Here is a 24,727-nt window from a genome sequence, read left to right on the forward strand (position 1 = left end):
ATGACTTGGTACAGACATTTTCTGATGTAGAAAAATGGTGAATTAAACCTGGGATTATAGCTAGCTGATCCTTTTTTGTACGACAGTCGCAAAAAAATCTTTATATTCACAACAGTATGTCAACAAAAGCAGTCATTATTGTGTTAAAATCTTAATGTTAAAAGAGAAATGAAATGACATATATAGACAAAGCACATAAGCAAAAATGGAAGACAAGAATACAAAAATTGGTCATGGCACAATAAAAGAATGGCAGGATATATGAATACCGAGGCACGCCAAAAAAATATCACGGAAATGGACTAAACAGTAAATGCTAAAAATATTTATATACAAGTAAAAGAGCACGTTGCAAAACATTGAAATTGAACGTTTTACATTCGAGTACGATCCAGATTTGGATGAATATCTTAAGTAACTTAAGATAGTATCAGCCTATCAAAATAATTTATAAACCCTCATCTCTTACAGGAGGTTTACTCAGATAGAATACGTGCCTCTTGACTGCAGGCCGTTTATAAAAGGTTTTACTAATAGCATCAACAAGTCATAAAAGTGTCATACAATGAAGTATATTTTCTCTTTTTTAGAATCAACTACCACTGCAAGTGCGGTTAAAACATCAACAACAACAACTGTTGTCAATAACACTAACAAAGTTGGTACTTCTACCGAAACGCTGTTGATAAACACCAAAGGAACAGCTGTCTTTGAGACTCGTGGATCAACATCTGACGAAGCAACTCACACATCATCATCAACCTTACAAAAAACAACCACTCAAGCTTCGAACTCTCCGATTTCTAATGATAACCAGTCGAAAACAGTAGCACGCACAGCAAATTCTGGGAGTACACCGCCATTCATTTCTGACACTCAGACTTTTGGTACGAGAACAAATGATACGACTGTGACAGACGCAATAACTGATGAAGATACTGTTACAGCCGTAGAAACAAACAAACTTACATCTTTATCTTCTAATACTGTCACTACCACTAAGAATGTTGGTACCACTGCAGACACACCGTTGACAAACAAAGAACGGACATTTACTGTCTCTAAGATTAATAAATCATCATCTGACGAAACCACTCACACAGCTACAGCAAACTTGCTAGAGACAGCCGCAGATCAATTTTCGGTCTCTCAGATTACTAATAACAAATCGACAGAAACGACGGAAACCATGGCTAGACCAGAAACGCCAACAAAAACGTCTACATCCATATCTGACACTCAGGCGATCGGCTTTACAACAGATGATACTACGGCGACAGAAACAAAAACTAGTGAAACTACTGTCACAGACGCAAAATCTATCGAACTCACCTATTCATCGAATATTGTTGGCCCTACAAATACCACTATTGGTACTACCGCAGAAAAACGGTTGATAGATACGGATGGTACAACTACTGTTCCCGAGACTCATGGATCACCATCTGACAACACGGCTCAAACATCAGCAACATTATTAATGGAGACAACCGCTGATCAAGCTTTGAGTTCTCAGATTACTTATGATGAACCGAGGGAAATATCGAACATAATAACTAACTCAACAACGCCAACAAAAACACAAGCAACCATTTCTGAGAGTCAAACAATTGACTTTACAACAGATGATAGCAATTTGACAGACGCAATACCCCATGAAGATGCTGTCACAGCTGCAGAAACCATCAAAAGTACTTCTATATCTAATACTGTTGTCACTACCACGAACACTGTTGACACTTCCGTTACAAAGCCGTTGAATAATACCAAAGGTACAACTGTCTTTGAGACTCATGGGTCGAAATCTGACGAAACAACTCGCACATCAACATCAACCTTGATAAAGACAACCGCTCAGCAAACTTCGAACTCTCCACCTACTTATACAAAACTGGGGGTGACGACAGAAACTATGGTTGGCTCAAAAGCCCAAACGAAAACACCGGCATTTATTTCTAACACTAAGACGATTGGCTCAAGAAAAGTTGATACAACAATAAGTGAAGTTTCTGTAACAGCTGCAAAAACAATCAAACATTTCTCTATAACAAATACTATTGGTACTACGGAAGAAACCCCATTGATAAACACCGAAGGTATGACTACAGTCTCTGAGACTCGTGATCCAGGATCCGATGCAATAACTCACACAGCAGTAACAACATTGCTTGAGACAACCACCGAACAAGCCCTTGTCTCTCCGACTACCAATAATAAACCGATGGAAATGACAGACACTACAGCTAGCACAGCAATGCCAACTAAAACTATCTCTGAGACTCAAGGACCAACATTTGACAAAAGCACTCACACAGCAGCAATAACCTTACAAAAAAACACTCAAGCTTCGAACGCTCCGATTACTAATGAAAACCAGACGAAAACAATAACAAGCACAGCAAATCCTGGGAGTATTCCGCCATTTATTTCTGACACTCAGACTATTGGTACTAGAACAAACGATACCACTGTGACAGACGCAATAACTGATGAAAATACTGTCACAACTGCCAAACTTATGCCTATCATTATTGGCACTTCTACTAAGACTATTGGTACTACGGCAGAAAATCAGTTCATAAACACAAACAATACATCTATTGTCTCTCAGAATCATGGAAGACCAACTGACGAAACCACTCACACAGCAGCAACAAACTTACTAGAGACAACCACTGATCAATCGTCGGTCTCTTCCTTTACGAATTACAAACGGACAAAAACAACAAATCCTATAGCTAGACCAGATACGCTAATAAACACGTCTGCGTTCATATCTAACACTCAAATGATCGGCTTTACAACAGATGATAATACGGCTACAGCCACAACAATAAGTGAAGCTACTGACACAGACGCATATGCCATACAACGTACCTCGATGTTTAATACTGCTGGCATAACTACTAAGACTGTTGGTAGTATCCCTGATAAACATTTGACAAACACAGAAGGTGCAGCTACGATTTTTGAGACTAATGAACCAACATCTGATGAAACAACTTACACCGCAGCCAAATCACTTGTAACAATAACCGTTGATCGAGCTTCGGACTCTCCGAACCCTAATGAAAATCCAATGGAAACGACGGAAACCATAGGTAGCTCGACAACGCAAACAAAAACGTCTAAATCCATGTATGACACTCAGACGAACGACTTTAAAACAGATGATACCATGATGACAAACACTTCAATTAGTGACGCTCCTGACACAAACGCAAACACAATCCATCTTACTTCGATGTCTAATACCACAATGACCAATGGCACTACCACCGATAAACATTTGATTAGCACAAAAGATACAAATACTGTTTTTGAGACTTATGAACCAAAATCTGACGAAACATTTTTCACAGCAGCAACAACCCTGGTAACGATAACCGCTGATCAATCTTCGGTCCCTCCGATTGCTAATGATAAACCGACGAAAACGACAGAAACCATAGCTAGCTCGGAAACGCCAACACAAACGTCTCAATCCATTTATGACACGCAGACAATCGGTTTTACAACAGATGATAATACAGTGACAGACACAACAACTAGTGAAGCTACTGTAACAGCTGCAAAAACCATCGAGGCTACCTTAATATCTAATACTGCTGGTATAACCACAAGGACCATTGGTACTATCACCGATAAGCATTTGACAAACACAGAAGGTACAACTACTGTTTCTGAGACTCGCGGATTAACATCTGACGAAACAACTTATACAGCACCAACCACCCTGCTACAGACCACCGCTGCTCCAGCTTCGGTCACTTCGATTGTTAATGATAAAATGACGGAAAAGATGAAAACCATAGCTAACTCAGAAACGCCAACAAAAACGTCTACATCCATATCTGACACTCAAACGATCGGCTTTACAACAGATGATATAACGATGACAAACACAACAACTATTGAAGCTACTGACACAGCTGCAAAAAACATCCAACTAACCTCGATGTCTAGTTCTGTTGGCATAACCACTAAACTTGTTGGTAATATCCCCGATAAACATTTAACAAACACAGAAGGTACAACTACTGTTTCTCAGCCTCAAGAACCACCATCTGACAAAACCACACACACAGCAGCAACAACTCTGCTAAAGACCACCGCTGATCAAACTGCAGACCCTTCGATTACTAATGATAAACCGACGGAAACGACGTACTCCATAGATTACTCACAAACGCCAACAAAAACGTCGACGTCCATATTTGACTCTCAAACGATCGGCATTACAACAGTTGATACTATGATAACAGACAAAACAATTATTGAAGCTACTGACACAGGCTCAAACATAATCCAACTCACGTCGATGTATAATACTGCTGACATAACTTCTAGTATCATTGGTACAACCACCGATCAACATTTGACCAACACAGAAGGTACAACTATTGTTTCTGAGACTCATGAACCACCATCTGACGAAACAACACACACAGCAGCCACAATTTTGCTAGAAACATCTGCTGGTCAATCTTCGGTCACTCCCATTACTAATTATAAACCGACGGAAACGATGGAAGCCACAGTTAGCTATGAAACGCCAATAATAAGGTTTACATCCATGTTTGACACTCAGACAATCGGTTTTACAACAGATGATAATACGGTAACAGACACAACAACTAGTGAAGCTACTGTAACAGCTGCAAAAACCATCGAGGCTACCTTAATATCTAATACTGCTGGTATAACCACAAGGACCATTGGTACTATCACCGATAAGCATTTGACAAACACAGAAGGTACAACTACTGTTTCTGAGACTCGCGGATTAACATCTGACGAAACAACTTATACAGCACCAACCACACTGCTACAGACCACCGCTGATCCAGCTTCGGTCACTTCGATTGTTAATGATAAAATGACGGAAAAGATGAAAACCATAGCTAACTCAGAAACGCCAGCAAAAACGTCTACATCCATATCTGACACTCAATCGATCGGCTTTACAACAGATGATATAACGATAACAAACACAACAACTATTGAAGCTACTGACACAGCTGCAAAAAACATCCAACTAACCTCGATGTCTAATACTGTTGGCATAACTACTAAACGTGTTGGTAATATCCCCGATAAACATTTAACAAACACAGAAGGTACAACTACTGTTTTTCAGTCTCACGGACCAACATCTGACGAAACCACACACACAGCAGCAACAACCCTGATAAAGACCAACGCTAATCAAAGCGCAGACCCTTCGATTACTAATGATAAACAAACGGAAACGACGGACTCCATAAATAGATCAGAAACGCCAACAAAAAAGTCTACACCCATATCTAACACTCAGACGGTCGGCTTTATAACAGATGATCCTACGATGACAGACACAGCTAGTGAAGCTACTGTAACAGCTGCAAAAACCAATGAACTTACCTCGATATCTAATACTGCTAGCATAACAACTAGGACCATTGGCGCTACCACCGATAAACATTTGACAAGCACGAAAGGTACAGCTATTGTTTCTGAGACTTATAAACCAACATCTGACGAAACAACTTACACGGCAGCAACAACCCTGCTAAAGACAACCGCTGATTCAGCTTTGGTCACTTCGATTACGAATGATAAATTGACGGAAACGACGGACTCTATAGATAGATCAGAAACGTCAACAAAAAAGTCTACACCCATATCTGACTTTCAGACGATCGTCTTTACAACAGATGATCCTACGATGTCAGACAAAACTAGTGAAGCTACTGTAACAGCTGCAAAAACCATCGAACTTACCTCGATATCTAATACTGCTGGCATAACAACTAGGACCATTGGCGCTACCACCGATAAACATTTGACAAGCACGAAAGGTACAACTATTGTTTCTGAGACTTATAAACCAACATCTGACGAAACAACTTACACGGCAGCAACAACCCTGCTAAAGACAACCGCTGATTCAGCTTTGATCACTTCGATTACGAATGATAAATTGACGGAAACGACGGACCCCATAGATAGATCAGAAACGCCAACAAAAAAGTCTACACCCATATCTAACACTCAGACGATTGGCTTTACAACAGATGATCCTACGATGACAGACACAGCTAGTGAAGCTACTGTAACAGCTGCAAAAACCAATGAACTTACCTCGATATCTAATACTGCTATAATAACAACTAGGACCATTGGCGCTACCACCGATAAACATTTGACAAGCACGAAAGGTACAGCTATTGTTTCTGAGACTTATAAACCAACATCTGACGAAACAACTTACACGGCAGCAACAACCCTGCTAAAGACAACCGCTGATTCAGCTTTGGTCACTTCGATTACGAATGATAAATTGACGGAAACGATTGACTCCATAGAAACGTCAACAAAAAAGTCTACACCCATATCTGACATTCAGACGATCGTCTTTACAACAGATGATCCTACGATGTCAGACACAACTAGTGAAGCTACTGTAACAGCTGCAAAAACCATCGAACTTACCTCGATGTCTTATACTGTTGACATTACCACTAATACTGTTGATACTACAGAAGGAGAATCATTGATAAACACAGAAGGTACAACTTTTGTCGTTGAGACTCATGAACTAAAATCTGAGAAAACATCATTCACAACAGAAACATCATTTGTAGATACAACCGTTGATCACGCTGCGGACTCTTTGATCATGAATAATAAACTTACGTCAACATCCGCAAGTAGTGTCGAACTTTCTTATAGAACTACTAATAAGAATATTGACAAATCCGCTGACATTTCATCTACAAACACCGAAGGAACAACTATTTTCTCTGAGACTCATGAACCACCATTTGACAAAACAGCTAACACATCCCTTACAACCTTGGTAGAGACAACTGCTGGTCAAGCTTTAGTCTCTCCGATCACAATTAATAAACAGATGGAAACGACAGACACAAAAGCTAGCGCGGCAACGCCAACAAAAACGCTGGCATCCATTTCTGAAACAAATGGATTTACAACAGATTATACGACTGTGACAGACGCAACCATTAATGAAGCTACTGTCATATCCGCAAAAAAACTTACCTCTGTGTATAATACTCCTGGAACTACCACTAATAATATCGATGACAAAACCGTTAATATTCAATTGACTAACAACGAAGGTACAACTGTCTCAAAGACTCATAGAGCGACAGCTGACGAATCAACTCACAAAGCAACGACAACCTTGCTAGAGACCACAGCTGTTCAAACTTCGAACGCTCCGTTCAATCATGATAAACCGACGGAACTGACGGACACTGTAGCTGGCTCAGAAACCCTTATGATAACATCGGCATCAATTTCTGACTTTCATACGATTGGCACTAGAACATATGATACGACTGTGACAAAACAACCAACGGATGAAGTTCCTTTCACAGCCTCAGAAAACATTAAACTAACCTCTACTTCTGCTCATATTGGCACTATCATTAACACTGTTGGTACTACCGCAGAAAATTCGCTGACAAGCACCGAAGGAACAACAACTATATATGAGACTCATGGACCAACAATTGACAAAACAACTATTACAGCGGCTTATCAACCTTCGATCATTCCGATCACTGATAATGGACAAACGGAAACGACAGACACAATAGATAGCTCAGCAACGCCATCGAAAACAACAGCATCCATTTCTGAAACTCAGACGGTTGGTCTAACAACAGATGATGCTACTGTAACAGACGCAACAACTAGTGAAGCTACTATCACCGTCGCAAAAACCATCGAACTTACCTCCAAATTAAATTATACTAGCACTTCCACTTAAACTATTGGTATTTCCTCCGAACAATCTTTGATAAACACCGAAGATACAACAGTCTTTGAGACTCATCGACCAACTTCTGACGAAACAACTCACACAGCAGCAACAACCTTGTAAGAGACAACCGCGGATGAAGCTTTGATCTTTGCGATTACTTATAATGAACCAAGGGAAACGACAGACACGGTTTCGGGCTCAAAAACGCCTACAAAAACATCGGCATACATTTCTTAAAGTCAGCAAATTGGCACTACAGCAGAATATATCGATAATTGATACTACATGTAAATGGTCTTGTAGGCTACAGCTGAGGAAGATTATTTCATAGATATATATTGATATTATTGATAATTACCTGAAATACATTTGTTGCCCAGATATTTTGTACTCCGGCTGAGGAAATGACTGCAACGTGTCGTGCTACATCGTGTGTAACGTTCGAAGTTACATTTCCTTGTATCTTTGGAATTATAGATTTGATAAAGATTTTTAAAGCAACCATTACTTTGCCATATGATTGGACTCTTACAGTTGTGAACGAGACTGTTAAATCAAGTCACAAATTCAATAAAAACCATTGAAGATAGATATAGGAAGATGTGGTGTGAGTGCCAATGAGACAACTCTCCATCCAAATAACAATTTAAAAATTAAACCATTATAGGTTAAAGTACGGCCTTCAACACGGAGCCTTGGCTCACACCGAACAACAAGCTATAAAGGGCCCCAAAATTACTAGTGTAAAACCATTCAAACGGGAAAACCAACGGTCTAATCTATATAAACAAAACGAGAAACGAGAAACACGTATATATTACATAAACAAACGACAACTACTGTACATCAGATTCCTGACTAAAAGTACATCTCAAACGTCAAGTTGTATTACAGCAATGGATATGACTGTGACAGATATACCAGCATGTGAAAACTACTGTGACAATAAAAATACACACAAAAAACTTATTTTATTTTTCATACCATTTCGGATAACACAATACCACAACCTTATCATTTAGAACCTATGAATGCTGCCAGATATCAAAGATATATTTGCACTCACAAGTCGAAAATAAACTTACAAAACCGTGGTCAAAACGTTAAATGATGAAAATACAAATACCAGTAGAAAGAACCCACGGAAAATGTTAAATTACGCAACACGAATCCCACCAATTACCGGAGATGCTCTCATAAGCTTCGGAAAAGTATGCAGGTCCTGATCTACACGAAAGTACAAAGCCGGTAATAAATCTACGTCGGTTGGTTGTAGTTGAGGAAAACATACAAAACTGTCTTAAAGGGTAATGAATCAATAGCTGGGAGGGGGGTGACACAAACATACACCTCATATCATATATAATAAATCGTAGAAAATGATCATCACAAATTGTAGAAGGGGGGTAGGACCTTTTTCGGGACTCTTGGATCGGGTGTTTTTAAGCTCGGGATTTCGGAATTGACCCTCTCGGGATCCGGGAATTCTTTTTTCGAATTTCGGGACCTCGGGATTTCGGAATCAGGACCCCTCCTACCCTCCCTCATTGTAACATCCTCAAGTTACATCGATCGATGTTATCTCTTTATCTCAGACAACTGACACTAAAAAGAATGAATATTACCGAAAGAACGGTTGTTTGAAGGCCACATTAAGTATTTTTCAATATAGCAAGTACTTTGACAGTGTTGTTAGGGACTAAATGAAACCGTCCCAATGATTAATGGATTAACATCTGAAGAATAAAGGCAACAGTAGTATACCGCTGTTCAAAACTCATAAATCCATTGACAAAAAACAAAATCGGGGTAACAAACTAAAACTGTGGGAAACGCATTAAATATAAGAGAGAACAACGACACAACACTAAAATGTAACACACACAGACACTGACCAAGCATCAGACAAAATCCTAAAAAGAGTGAATATTACCGAAAGAATAGTTGTTTGAAGGCCACATTAAGTATTTTTCAATATAACAAGTACTATGAGCGTGTTGTTAGAGACTAAACGAAACCGTCCCAATGATTAATGGTTTAACATCTGAAGAATAAAGGCAACAGTAGTATACCGCTGTTCAAAACGCATAAATCCATAGACAAAAAAAATCGGGGTAACAAAATAAAACTGAGGAAAACGCATTAAATATAAGAGAGAACAACGACACAACATTAAAATGTAACACACATAGAAACGGACTAAGCATTAGACAAAAACCTATGAGAATAACAAATATAATATGAAAACCAAATACATGAATCTTGGATAGATAAGTACCTTGACACGTCTTATATTAATGTGAATTCACAGTCAAAAATAAGAGAAAACAAACGACACAACGGAAACACAACGTTAAAATGTAACACACACAGAAACGAACTATAATATAACAATAGCCATATTCCTGACTTGGTACAGGACATTTTTAAAGGAAAAACGGGTGGGTTGAGCCTGGTTTTGTGGCATGCCAAACCTCCCTCTTATATGGCCATGTGAAATGACTCAAAACATACACAACTAATTTTCTTGTGACACCGAACATTCTATACTGCAGAAACAACTGTGGAGGCTCTAACAACCGCACCTTTGTCTTTCGAATGGAAGATGAAGACTGCTGCAACATCTCCAATGAAAATAAATTGTTTCACAGTCGACACAACATCATTGATAACCATCGCGGGTATGACCGCCGATGACTGCTGGACTTAGACAAATATAATCAACTGTCACAACCAGAACATCTTTGTAATTGATAAGCATCAAAGTATCAAGTTCTTCGTTTAAAATGTTTATATAGATATCATTAAAAAATCCACCAAAAAATGTTCGTAGTTTAACGAAGACGAAAATGGCTAGTACTATGATATATGCAGTAATTTGAGTATAACAGTCTGCTCATAATATTTTGTATTATGTGAGAAGACGATATAATAATAATTTTAACCTGGGACAGTGGTGTAACAGTACAACATAAGAACGAACTATAAAAATCAGTTGAAAAAGGCTAAACTCATCAGATGGATATACAAATACAAATACTACATGCACAGAGTGGATGTGGTGGCCCGGGTACTTGTATATCCCAACAACAAAAAGACACTAAGTACTAAGAGGGCCGTGGTGTAGTGGTTAGTGCATCGGACTACTTACACAAAGGATACTGGTTCGATTCCCGTTTGGGATGAAAATTTCAGTAACTCAATCTTCGTCTCTCCCTTAACACCATTTGCGAGTATGGTCTAGAGGAAACGATGATAGTCCGTCGGAAGGGGACGATAAATGGCTGACTCGTGTTAAGAGAGAGCCATATCTCTTGCACGTTAAAGACACCCTTGTAGATTTCGAAAAAGAGTAGGCTAATGCCGCTACAAGGCAGCACTCGCACCCGCAAAGTGGAAAGGGATTAATATAAGTTGCAAATGTATATATACAATCGTATCATCAAGTGAAACAACTAAATGAACTTAAAGTCTTTCTAAAAAACTTTATAAACTGCTGATGAACAATGCACATGAAAATCGGAAAATATGCAATAAAAGAAATTAAATACTTTCTCTTATATATTCAAACAATTGTCAACAAATTATTTGTGACTTTTTTTCCTATCCAATTTGTGTCTTTATGTCCTATATATATATATGGGTTGGACTTTTTGTCCTGTGAATACATTCATCATAGATACCAGGACTAAACTTAGTATATGAGACAATATCTGAAAAAGTCGATTTTTTGGCAATAAGAAAAAAAAAAAATATCTTTAGACCCGGTATTTTAATAGCACAAATCGAAGAACACACATTGGGGATCTTGGAACTGTTGTCTGTAATTCAAACAATTGATTAACAAGGAAGCAATGGCTATTTTAAAAATGATACAAAAAAAAATCCAGTTCTTTCCTGTTACCAAAATGAACCAATTTTAAAAAGTTTCTAATGGGAATAAGAAATAAGTTTAAGACACTATTTGTGGTTTACTAGTATATCCTGCAATAGTTTATCAAATGCCAATTATTGATTTTAGCATTTGCAATACAAAAGGTTTAGAAATATACTTAAATATAGTCAAATATTTCGGTAACATGAAAGAATCTTGAGTAACAGGACAACGGTAACAGGACTGAGTTGGTAACAGAAAGGATTTTTCTACTTTATTTTAAAGGTTAAGAAAAATACATCATTTTAGATTGGTCACAATTGAAAGATAACAGCAAACAATGTCATTTATCCTTGAAACTGTATTTGCAAGATGAAAAATCTGCCTAGGTAATGAAAAATTCTAAAATAAATTCCTTGCTGTTACTATCTACTATACTAGAATTGCACAATGTTCTCTGCTGTTATCAAAGTGGAAAACCCTATTTTTTCATTCAATATACTGTATATTATTTTAAAATTTATTGGATAAGGTGGTGATAACTTAAATTAAATGAAATGGTTGGGATATAGTAGATAAACTTTTCGATTCTTTAGTGAAATTGTCTTTAGCATCCTTCCTGTTACTGATGATGGTTATGCTGTTACTTTTTATCAGGTAACATGACAGAACGTAACAGAAAGGAATTACGCGATAGTTTTTGTCCTTTTTGTCCCATTAAATGTAAGTGGATATCCTGTGACATATAACATTTAAAAAGATGATATAAAAACACACTTAATGTTGTAGTGCACACTTAAAATTATTCTCAGAAAGTGTAAGAAAAGGCTATAACAGGATAGAACACCATAAAGTATTTTTCTATAAATTCGTACCTTGGATGGGCTTGAATTTTTAAACCTGGCCGCCTTTCTATCTATTTCTTTGTACCAATGCATTCAGGAAATGATGCTCTTCAAAATACATAATGGGAAAATAACTCTTGGTCTTGTAAACGTTCCCACAGGTAAAACAAAACCAAGTGGTAACAGGAGGGAAATCACCCCTGGGGACAATTTCTTTTCTCTTAAAATTTGCAAAATTTTATTACATGCTCTAGTTATAATATAAAAGGACAAATTAGGGGCAAGTTTATTATATAATATATCATATATGTGAGAATCGGACGCCTGTTGAATTAATTTGGATATTACTAGTATTTGATGATGATTTAGTTTTCAAAAAAACACAGGGGACAACATGATTTTAGGGGGGGTTGAACATTTAAATTACAATATTGTATTGGAAGAAATACAAGAATGAGTGTTTAATTGGCAGGGGTTGCGGTGCATTATATAATTTAGTTTATACTGAAACTTAAAATTTTCAAAAAAGATGGTTGAATAAAAAAATAATAGCTGGTGAAGTGGGGGACACGGAAAGTAGACTTTTTCAGATATTGTCTCATATACGCCAGACGCGCGTTTCGTCTACAAAAGACTCATCAGTGACGCTCGAATCCAAAAAATCATTAAAAAGGCCAAATAAAGTACGAAGTTAAAGAGCATTGAGAACAAAAATGAATTTCTGTACTATGGGCTGGACTTTTTGTCCTGTGACATTTTGTCCTTGACCGTAGAAAATAAATTGAATTTCCCGCTAAAATCAACTATATATCATTGTTATTTTTAGAGCAGGAAGTCATCGGTAAACCTAAACAGTAAGAAAATTTCCCGATCACTGTCAAATATTTTGCAAGAAACGCAGTTATTGTCTTCATCATTACAGAAACAGCAAAATATGCGGCATTAATAAAAAAGAAACGAGAAATGGGTAAGGGTTATTTTTTTTACTTTGCACTGGTGAACAAATGACCAAAACCGCAAACTTAGGGAATTTCCAAATATTTTTCAGTATTATCAGAATGAGATATTAGGGAAGGACATGACAAATATTGGGTAAACACACTCACCTGGATAGCAATAAAGGATTGTGTAATGGTGTAATAAATCAACGTATATCATTTGTTACATGAAAATCAGGATCATGTCCACAGGTACTTGTTTCTATCCATGGGAAGACCCACTATCAACGTAACTATATTTACGAGATTTAGGGGTTTGTTGGTGGTGCCCAGCCCCCTTATTATGTTGAAAAATTTGGTTGATGATAAAATGAATCTCAGAAGCAAAGAGAAGCCCCCCACTTTACAGCAGAAAGTGAGGGTGGGTAGGAGGAGTACTGATTCCGAAATCCTGGCCTTAAAAATATGAAATCCTGAGTCATTAATTTAGAAATAAGATAAAATCATGACATCCCATAATTCCAAAAAGGAAATCCCTGATGCCCAAAGGGTCAATCCCGAAATCCTGAGCTTTAAAAGAGGGTCTTTAAAAACACCCTTTCCCGACGTCCCAAAAAAGGTCCTGCCCCCTCGTAAGTGGGACGTCTTTATGAAAACTTCTAGTTCAGCCACTTTCTTGTACCAGAAAGTTTATAATTACTTATGAGTCGTCTAAGACATGTTATCTTTACAAAATTGTGTTTTCTCCATCTACCTTGAAACTTGAGAATCTGGGTTACATTTAAGGCACTCTACATTACACCAACTGAGCTAAAGAAGTACTTCTCTAGCTCAACCTTGTGATCAAGGAGAGGGGGGTTCTAGGGGTTGGAACCCCTTTTAAAAATGTCTGGATCTTCAACTTTTTACAGCTAACTAAGTTATCTACTACAATTTATATATTCTAGGGAAATATCACAAGATCATGTAGTTAGGCCACACTAATAATTATTTTGGTTTGCCCAAACCCTTCATATAGGTAAGTAGGCATGGTAGAGGGTGGTAATTGGGGTACTTACCTACTTGACGAATATCGGTAAATATCTTGCCAAATGACGTTATTTAACGGTAATTTTTGGTGCATGACAATAAAATGTAACTTTCTTTTAGACTAAAAAAAACATGATTTTTCCAAAAATGACAGTATTAGTAATGATTATTTTTTCAGACCTCTTACAAATCAAGATAAGTTTATTTTGACAAATCACTGAAAATTTTATCCAATTTGAAGTGAATGGAAGCCAAAAATGTCTGTTTGGCATCTGACAGTAGTTTTTTTTTATTTTTTTGTAATGGCAATGAAAAATTGAAGTCTATGTTTTTTAGTCATCACTCTACATGTATATTGATTTAAGTCATATAGAGTCAGCTAGTGATGGGAGTGGATTCTGTTGGAAAATTTCAATTAAACATAGGTCAGGGAAAATTTCAATTGAAAAAATGCCAGGGAAAACTTTCAATTGTCAGAACAAATGCCAGGGAAAATTTTAATTAAACATCATGAACATATGCCAGGGAATATTTCAATTGAAAAAATGCCAGGGAAATTTTCAGTGGAAAAAATGCCAGGGAAAATTTCAATTAAACATATGCCAGGTAAAATTTTCAATTGAAAAAATGTCAGGGAAAATTTCAATTGAAAAAAAATGCCAGGGAAATATTTAGTTGTGATTTATGGTGTCTAATTTTTGATACCTTTGAAGCATGACATTTATTACCTGCTGCCATCCCCACCTCAAAGACCAACACACCCTCCCTTGACACCTCCACTATTCCTTACTTATTTAGTCCTTGCTATGCTCTATCAGAAAATATAAACAAACCTTTCGTATGATCCAACATCTTTTTAAACCTTTTCACATACTCTTATTTTTTTCAATTAAAATAACATGATGTGGTATGATTGGCAATGAGTTTAATATCCTTTTCCGATAAATCCAATGACCAATTAAGTGAGGTGGATTTAAGAAGGCCTGTTGACCATTGCTTGACCTTTAACAATTATTATCCTCCTGTGTCCATCCAAAACCAGGATACTTTTATGAGGCTATTTATTTGGTATCTCTATCATGAATCTATTATAATTAGTGTTTATAATTTTAGTCATGCTCTATTTTTCAGATAAAAAGATGTCAATATTTAGTGATTGTCAGATAGTCCTGGACTTGACTACCAGTGTCAACTTTAAGAAAAAGACAGAAATCAGGAAAATTATCACTAATAATGGAGGAGTTATATCCTATATTGTCACTAAAAAGGTAAACATCATAGAGCCTGCCATTTTACAAATTCCAGTTTTTAGAATTTTATAATATAACAAGGTGTGGTGGATTATTGCCAATGAGACAACTGAAATTCAACAAAGGTCAAAACTTCAATAATCAAGATTTTAAAAAGCAATTTTATCATTTAACAATTGTTCTTGCAAAGTTCCGGACAGTTGAATTTAAGTGTTACCAAGAGAATTGAAAAGGAAGTTTAATATGACAAACCATACTACTTATATAGTAACCATTTTTCGTAAATCCTAGTAATCTTTTACAAAAATCTTCTCCTCTGAAACTAGGTTGCCAAATTTAACCAAACTTGGCCACAATCATCATTGGGGTATCTTGTTTAAAATTTGTGTCCGGTGACTTGATCAACTATTCAAGATGGCCGCCATGGCTAAAAATAGAACATAGGGGTAAAATGCAGTTTTTGGCTTATAACTGAAAAACCAAAACATCAAGAGCAAATCTGAAATGGGTAAAAAAAATTATCAGGTCAAGATCTATCTGCCCTGAAAATTTCAGATGAATCGAAACAAACCGTTGTTGGGTTGCTGCCCCTGAATTGGTAATTTTAAAGAAATTTTGCTGTTTTTGGTTATTATCTTGAATAAAATTATAGATAGAGATAAACAGTAAACAGCACTTAAGATTTACAAATAAGTCAACATGACCGATATGGTCAGTTGACCCCTTTAGAGTTACTGCCCTTTAAAGTCAATTTTCAACATTTTTCATAAATTTTTGTAGATTTTTCGAAAATATTTTCCACTGTAATTACTGGGCCAAGTTCATTATATATAGAGCTAATTGTAGCAACAAGAATTTTCAGTAAAGTAAGATCTACAAACACATCACCATCATCAAAACACAATTTTGTTATGAATTTATCTGTGTCCATTGTTTAATATGCACATAGACCAAAGTGAGTGACACAGGCTCTTGAGAGCCTCTAGTTTTAAGGTCTTATAGCCACTTTAACAAGTTAAATTTGATTGTTTTATTATTTGTTTTAAATGACCTACAATATGACAGCAGAGGAAATAACTCTTGCTAAGGTTGGTGCATCTGATGACCATTGATTCAATTAAAAATATCTGTTGCAAACAGGTGATTTTACTTCTTTAAAATAAGTGCTTAGTGGGTAATATAAATGAAAAATGAGCCTTACTTCAGATGACTGGATTTTCAAGGTTCAAAGAGCATTTTTATTTATTTCTCAAATTTCATAGCTTTGATTAAGAACAGTAAATTCAGAAATGATTGCATTCAATATATAATGTATTATTGCAATATTTTAAGAATGGACAAAAATACTAGTTTAGTTATTGTTGTGATTCCAGGAAAATATTCGGTTCATTCTGGCTATTCCTACATTTTGAATTTTATAGGTAAAATAGTAAAATTTTATGTAGGAGTCCCCAGAATTTTTGTGTAAACAATGGGATTATGTAGGATTATCTTGTAACAACACTAAACTAATGATATTTTATGAATCAAGGTAAATGCAGGTTATTCTTGTAGAAAATAAAGAAAAAGAATAATTTATATCAAAATTCAGTGGTTGTCGTTTGTTTATGTATAAAATACTTGTTTTTCGTTCATTTTTTTTTCTATATATAAGGCCGTTAGTTTTCTTGTTTGAATTGTTTTTCATTGTCATATCGGGTCCCTTTTATAGCTAACTATGCGGTATGGGCTGTGCTCATTGTTGAACGCCATACGGTGACCTATAGTTGTTAATGTCTGTGTCATTTTGGTCACTTGTGGACAGTTTTCTCATTGGCAATCATACCACATCTCCTTTTTTTTTTTTATATATATTTGAGGCTGAAGTTGAAAGTGTGGGTAGCTATTAATTTTCTTTTTAAATACGTTTTTTTCCAGACTTTCCAGACTTTCCAGACTAAATTAAATTAATAAATAAATATTTTATTGCTTTTACTACTTTTTCTTTCATTTCATTTTTATTTTTCCAATGCTTTTACTCCCTTTTCTTTCAATTAAATATATTTTATTTTAGAAATTCCATGGTATTAAAATACTTAAAAATATTACTTTATGCATGTTTTCAAACAAAAAAGTCGCATTTTTTGGGCGTATGACATTTGCGCCGATTTTGAAAATTTTCATTCTTTCATTTGCGCCGATTTCATTTTTTCATTTGCGCCGATTTTATATTTTTTCCTAATTGGATTTACAGGTAAGTTACAGGTAAGTTCATACTTTAACATTGGCCGAGCACAGAGTATAAAGACAAATCAAGTGACATTGCAATTGGTAAATGGCTATCCCAATGTTTCGGGTTACCATTCCGTTGGCTTTCCCTAAATGAAATCGATGACTGCTTCACGTTTGACATTGTCTGACGCTCCGCTCCTTCTGATGGCAAATTTTATACATTCGTAGACAACGTACAAGTACACATTCCATAACGGTCAACCAATTCGTGATGGTGTCCATAAAATTAACGGAGGAATGATTTCAACTTCACCATGTGGAACTCTTGGTTTAATAGTTCCCTTGTGAGAAAATGCGAACTCTAGAAATACCCCACCAGTACAGTACGTATGCCAGACAAAGAAAAGATGACCTTCTTTATCGACAATTACGCCAAATATAGAAGAGACGAAATCATAAGAAAGGAATATATGTGTTGCCTACTATACATACTCGGCAAAAACCGAGATTTATGATTTGAATGTATTCCGTTTTTATGGATTTGAATGCTGTACATATATTTTTTAATTCGTCATTTTAGTATAAACAAAGTGCTTTTATCTCAGGTTTTTATTTCTTGATTTAAAAGACAAAATTGGCGCAAATGAAATGCAGATCGGCGCAAATGCAAAATGCCGCATTTTTTACATATAAATAATGATTTTTATCTAATTTCCGCAGGTAAATGTGCCTTTGACCAAATTAGACACTAACGACTAAAACAACATATTTTGCAATAAAAACATGTATTGTTCTTCCACTAATCCCCCATGTAGGAATAGCCAGAATAGTAAAATACAAAATGTAGGAATAGCCAAATATTCATACTGAGGAATGTATCTGATATTAGAATGCAAGTTCTAATTATTTTGATACTACCCCAGTTATTATTCCCATTAATAAAAAACTAACAAGAATTTTTGAATTCACTGTAAATATGACTATTTATATCTAATTCTTCCTCAATTTATCCCTTTCTGCACCCATTGTATAAAAAAATTTAATCAGCATGTGGTTTGTTTGATCTAAGTACTTCATTGGTTAAAATCCGATTATGACGTCGAATTTTCTTGCTTTCCTCTAAAATTCCTATTTTGACGGCATGAAAAAAGGCGACCATGCCTCAGGCGGCCATCATCATGACGTCACATAGAAAGAACACTTTATTTTGCAGATCATTCGAAAAGAAGGAATAAGTGTGCCCGCATATAATGTTAGAAAATCATTAGAGAAACAGATTCCACCACCAAATCTCGTGTAATACAATATTTATCCACTCATGACAGTTAAATTTAAAATATTTAAAACACTCTGGCAAGCCTCACGTTTTAAATTTGAAAATTTAACTTTCTCTAGTTGATTAATATTATATTACACTCGATGCAGCGGTAGAATCTATATGTTTTCCCAAATCCAACTAATAATTTCACTTGACTATTTACAAATTTATTTACAGAGTACACATGTTGTTTGTAATGACCCAGAAAAGGGAGATATCAGTAACAAATGTAAAATGGCCACAAAGTATGGATTACCAGTAGTGTCACTTGATTATATCCATGATTGTGTAGACCAGGGGAGACTACTCAGTTGTCTAGTTTATTATATGTTTCTGGTTTATTTTCAGAGTACACATGTTGTATGTAATGATCCAGAAAAAGCAGATATCAGTTCAAATGTAAAATGGCCACAAAGTATGGAATACCAGTAGTGCCGCTTGATTATATCCATGATTGTGTAGACCAGGGGAGATTACTCTGTTGTCTAGTTTGTTATATGTTTCTGGTTTATTTACAGTGTACACATGTTGTTTGTAATGATCCAGAAAAGGCAGATATCAGTTACATGTACAAATGTAAAATGGCCACAAAGTATGGATTACCAGTAGTGTCACTTGATTATATCCATGATTGTGTAGACCAGGGGAGATTACTCTGTTGTCTAGTTTGTTATATGTTTCTTGTTTATTTACAGAGTACACATGTTGTATGTAATGACCCAGAAAAGGCTGATATCAGTTACAAATGTAAAATGGCCACAAAGTATGGATTACCAGTGGTGTCACTTGATTATATCCATGACTGTGTAGACCAGGGGAGATTACTCAATACAGATAATTACATCCTGGTTGGAAAAACAAAGTCACAAGAATTCAGCTCAGGAAAGATAACAGGTAAAAGAAAATGAAAAAAATAAACAAACTAATTTTATAAACGGAAAAGGGGTATCAATCTCAATTTTAGCCTACTGTTTGTTTGAAGTTTTGAAACTTTTTTAAAATTAGAAATATTTTTTTCAATATTCTTAAGATTTCCAAAGTACAAATCTCTGAATACAATATGTATCACATTGGTTTTAAAAGGTAATGCTTGCGCAACTGATTCAATTTCTGATTTCTTCCCTTGTATGACTCTCTTTAGACCCTTCTGAAATTGTCAAAATCTATTTAAAAATTCAACCAATTTAGCATTGACTGGTGCCTGTAGGTTCAGATATCAAGATGCAAGAGTAAATTTGTAGATAACAAAATGTTATGACCTTAAACATGTTAAAAGGTATGTAATGCCTATTTATAATTTTAAATGGCTTGCAGACTTCTAATATTGTTCAGCAGGTCTGAACGTACTTACGGAAAATTAATATTTTATATTAATATATTATGCTTAATAGACAACTTTTGTGTTCGATGCATTTCCATCAAAAACTCTTGTTTTTGTGAACGTCATTTGTGCGTCACTTTCATTCCTATGTTGAGTGAGTGGTTGGAAGACCACAATTCTATATTGTACGAATTATTTGGTAAATTGAATTCTCAAAATTGACCATCAGCATTGCTGTCATTAGGGAATTGTCATTAAGTACTTACAGAACAGCCATTACTTCTAGTTTATCCGGCACAATAACGATCACTAAGATGCTTGATGAATGTAAATAGTGCAGGGATACAGGCGACCCCCTCTATCTGGTAAATGACGTCATAAAGGCGTGTATAATTGACGAGTTTTTTCAGGTGACAGATGAACTCAAAAGTGGTCTATTATGTTATGTCCATTTATTGTAGAAGCGAAGTGTATTATTACACAACAAGGGTATCATCTGGGTCCTCATAATGGACACATTCTCCATTTATATCAATATTTATTTGTCTTAACAATACAACATTTACTTGGCTTACAGATGAGGTAAAAAGTAGCAGACATGTGATGAATTGTTAAATATTAGAATATTTAGACATGATGAATATAAACAATGATAAAGATGAATGATTTGTTTTTATTTGCAGCCTCGAAATATCAGAGCAAAGAACCCAAGAAGAAGAAATTTAAAATTGACCCTAAGAATGTTAAAGTTTGGAAGACAGAAGATAAAAATGCCCCAGAGTACAATGAAAAAGACTATGAAGTGGCCAAGTATGCCATATTTCAGGCAAGGAATAATTCTGGGTTTTTTTTCATTTTTTAGAAATTATAGAAATAAACAATTTTGAATTAGATTTAAAAAAATAAAAAAAGATAAGAGATGAAAGCAATTTAAATGATATTTTGCTTTTCATCTCTTTGTCTGTGCTGAGCTGGTAGTCAGATAGTATTTTAAATACTAGTTCTTAAGTCAGTAATTTGCACTGGAGCATTTTGTGTTTCCTGTTGTCCACATTTTTTTGTGATAACTTGAAGTTGATTTTACATTGAGTGTTTAAAAATTGGATTCCCATCTATATGGAATACTTAGGAAAATTAGACACCCCGATGGATCTTAACTATTATTCTGCACAAATAAAAAGTATATATAAACTTGTAAGTGAGGAAAGTAAACTTAAAATACATATCAAGTCCTTTTCCATATTTCTGTGATTGATTTCATCAAAACCGATAATTATATATTAATTTTTTGGTTAATACATTTAAAAAAAATTTAATTGTATATTTGTGTCTGTTACAAAAGATTTTGGAACAAACCAATTTTTAAAGAAGTCTATTTTATTTATTTCAAAAGACCTACTGTGGATTCATTTATTTTCGTGGGTATCAATTTTCGTGGAATGCTGAAAACTTGCATATTCGTGGATATTAGATTTCGTGGTTTTGCCAATCTCTGTATACAACGCCTATTGAAAATATGATATTCGTTGAACATTTGAATTCCTGGTTCACCCGTTCCCATGAAATCCACGAAAATTGATATCCAACGAATATTAATGAATCCACAGTATATGTGCTGTGTGTGTTTATTACTAAGCATACAATATATTTGCTTGTGAGAGAATTGCTCACTATTTGGTATGGGCTTTGCTCATTTTTGAAGGCTGTACGGTGATCTATAGTTGTAAATTTCTGTGTCATTTGGTCTCTTGTGGAGAGTTGTCTCATTGACAATCATATCACATCTTGTTTTTTTTATATATATACAATATTCCTTATTAGTAAAACTTTAAATGATAGCTTACATGTTACTTATATTGTAGTTATATATTTCAGAAATATGACAAGTTAAAAGAGACGACACTGTTTTATAATTTGGAGATACATGTAGCTGATCCTGTAGATTTAAACAGATCAGACTGTTATAGATTTAGAGTATTTTCACACCATGGTTCTACAGCTGAGATTGAGGTAGATCAGATTATCAGATTGTAATTGTTTGATTTCCAAATTTTAAGAGGATTCATAAGTTAATAAACAAGTACTGTGGATTCATTATTATTCTTTGAATACCAATTTTAATGGATTCTGGGGTACAGGTGAACCACAAAATATAAGTTTGAAGAATAGAAAATTATCTATTGACTAAATGTGTGAAGAATTTGGCAAAAAACATGAAATTAAATATCCACAAACATATTTCCTTAAGCCACGAAAATTGGTGGTACCCATGAAAATGAATGAATCAATAGTAGCTGTCAAATTAATATAATTGATTAGTTTATAAGTTGCGCTGTGCAATATTTTTATACAACCGCAAAAGTTGGAAAAAAATTTGGTCACATATTGGTATGACATTTGTGTCCTCATCTTCGTCCGAAGACATTTGGTTTTCGCACTATAACTTTAGTATAAATTTATAGAATTCTATGAAATTTAAACACAAGGTTTATGACCATATAAGGAAGGTTGGGATTGATTTGGGGAGTTTTGGTCCAAACAGTTTGGGAATTAGGGGCAAAAAAGGGCCCAAATAAGCATTTTTCTTGGTTTTCACACAATAACTTTGTAATATAAGATTTATGACTACAAAAGAAAGGTTGGGAATGATTTTGTGAGTTTTGGTCCAAACAGTTTAGGAATTAGGGACCAAAAAAAGTCCCAAAGAAGCATTTTTCTTGTTTTTTGCACAATAACTTTACTATAAGTACAGAAATCTATGAAATTTTAACACCAGGTTTATGATCACAAAAGGAAGGTTGGGGTTGATTTTGGGAGTTTTTGTCCCAACAGTTTAAATTAGGGTCTAAAAGGGTCCAAAATTAAACTTTGTTTAATTCATCAAAAAATTAATTATTGGGGTTCTTTGATATGCCAAATCTAACCGTTTATTCAGATTCTTAATTTTTGGTCCGGTTTTCAAATTGGTCTACATTAAGGTCCAAAGGGTCCAAAATTAAATTTAGTTTGATTTTAACAATTATTGAATTCTTGGGGTTCTTTGATATACTGAATCTAAACATGTACTTAGATTTTTGATAATGGGCCCAGTTTTCAAGTTGGTCTAAATCAGGGTCCAAATTTAAACTTGTTTGATTTCAACAAAAATTGAATATATTGCGTTCTTCAATATGCTGAATTTAACCATGTATTTAGATTTTTTATATTTGGGCCTGGTTATCAAATTGGTCCACATTGAGGTCTAAAGGGTATAAAATTGAACATTATTTGTTTTCATCAAAAAAATAATTCTTGGGGTTCTATGATATTCTAAATCTAACCATGTATTTAGATTTTGGACCATAATAGGTAAATGTCCAATTTAAAATTTTAAGTTTTTAATTTTAAGTTTTAAGATCACATTCATTCTGTGTCAGAAACCTATTTTGTGTCAACTATTTAATCACAATCCAAATTCAGAGCTGTGTCAAGCTCAATTGTTGTGTCCATACTTGCCCAAACTGTTCAGGGTTCGACCTCTTTGCTTGTAAAAATCAGCGCCCTGCGGAGCATTTGGTTGTTCATGAAATCACCATTGTTCATATGTCTCTGATTGATACAAACATTGATTATATATTTTGTTAACCTGTATGTATTATTGAGATCTAATATCTGAACATTTACAGTTAATTCTAAAATGAAAAAAATAACACTAGTCTGAAGTGTGGAAAAAACTCCATATAAGGACCAGTCTGTAATACGATTTGATATTATTTTTCAGAGAGGTGTTACAGAATGTCGGTATGTAGCCACATCAGATGATGCCCTACATGTGTATACCTATTTACATACTGAACAAACTCGACCTCCATACAACATGGATATTATATACCAACCCTTGTCAAGAAAAATAGGTTCTACAAACTTTCAAAAGGTAGGTCGTATAAAAATTTGATAAAATATATAGAAATAAGAAGATGTGGTATGATAGTCCAGTCAAACTAAGATTTAACCTCAAACTAATTGCAACAAAAAATGTTTTAGTTCTAATCTATAGTAGTATGCCCCATAAAATCTAACTTCAGGAAAACTCAAAATCAGCATTTTTAATTTCCAATGGAAATTAACATTGGAAGGGGAGATAACTCTTGCAAAAATGAGTCTTTTTTTTGGTCAGTTTTTGGTTGT

At 35.0% G+C, this 24,727-nt stretch overlaps 2 protein-coding genes across 4 annotated transcripts in view; both read left to right on the forward strand.

Annotated features, from left to right (window-relative positions):
• Positions 1 to 565: 565 nt before the first annotated feature.
• Positions 566 to 7,780, forward strand: LOC134687983 (mucin-3A-like). The gene has a single exon (XM_063548447.1). The coding sequence runs from the start codon at positions 566 to 568 to the stop codon at positions 7,778 to 7,780; it is 7,215 nt and encodes a 2,404-aa protein (XP_063404517.1).
• A 5,519-nt stretch (positions 7,781 to 13,299) lies between these two features.
• Positions 13,300 to 24,727, forward strand: part of LOC134687563 (uncharacterized) — a 79,400-nt gene continuing 67,972 nt past the window's right edge. For all 3 annotated transcript variants that reach the window (XR_010101777.1, XM_063547957.1, XM_063547958.1), the window contains exons 1-6: positions 13,300 to 13,460; positions 15,592 to 15,728; positions 19,935 to 20,133; positions 21,244 to 21,386; positions 22,436 to 22,570; positions 24,321 to 24,473. Coding sequence is in view for 2 of the 3 variants with exons in the window: in XM_063547957.1 (XP_063404027.1) it covers positions 13,457 to 13,460; positions 15,592 to 15,728; positions 19,935 to 20,133; positions 21,244 to 21,386; positions 22,436 to 22,570; positions 24,321 to 24,473 (771 nt within the window). In the remaining variant the exon portion in view is untranslated. The remainder of the gene's footprint in view (positions 13,461 to 15,591; positions 15,729 to 19,934; positions 20,134 to 21,243; positions 21,387 to 22,435; positions 22,571 to 24,320; positions 24,474 to 24,727) is intronic.

The sequence above is a fragment of the Mytilus trossulus genome, chromosome 10, assembly GCF_036588685.1.
Source record: "Mytilus trossulus isolate FHL-02 chromosome 10, PNRI_Mtr1.1.1.hap1, whole genome shotgun sequence".
Taxonomy (NCBI): Eukaryota; Metazoa; Mollusca; class Bivalvia; order Mytilida; family Mytilidae; genus Mytilus; species Mytilus trossulus.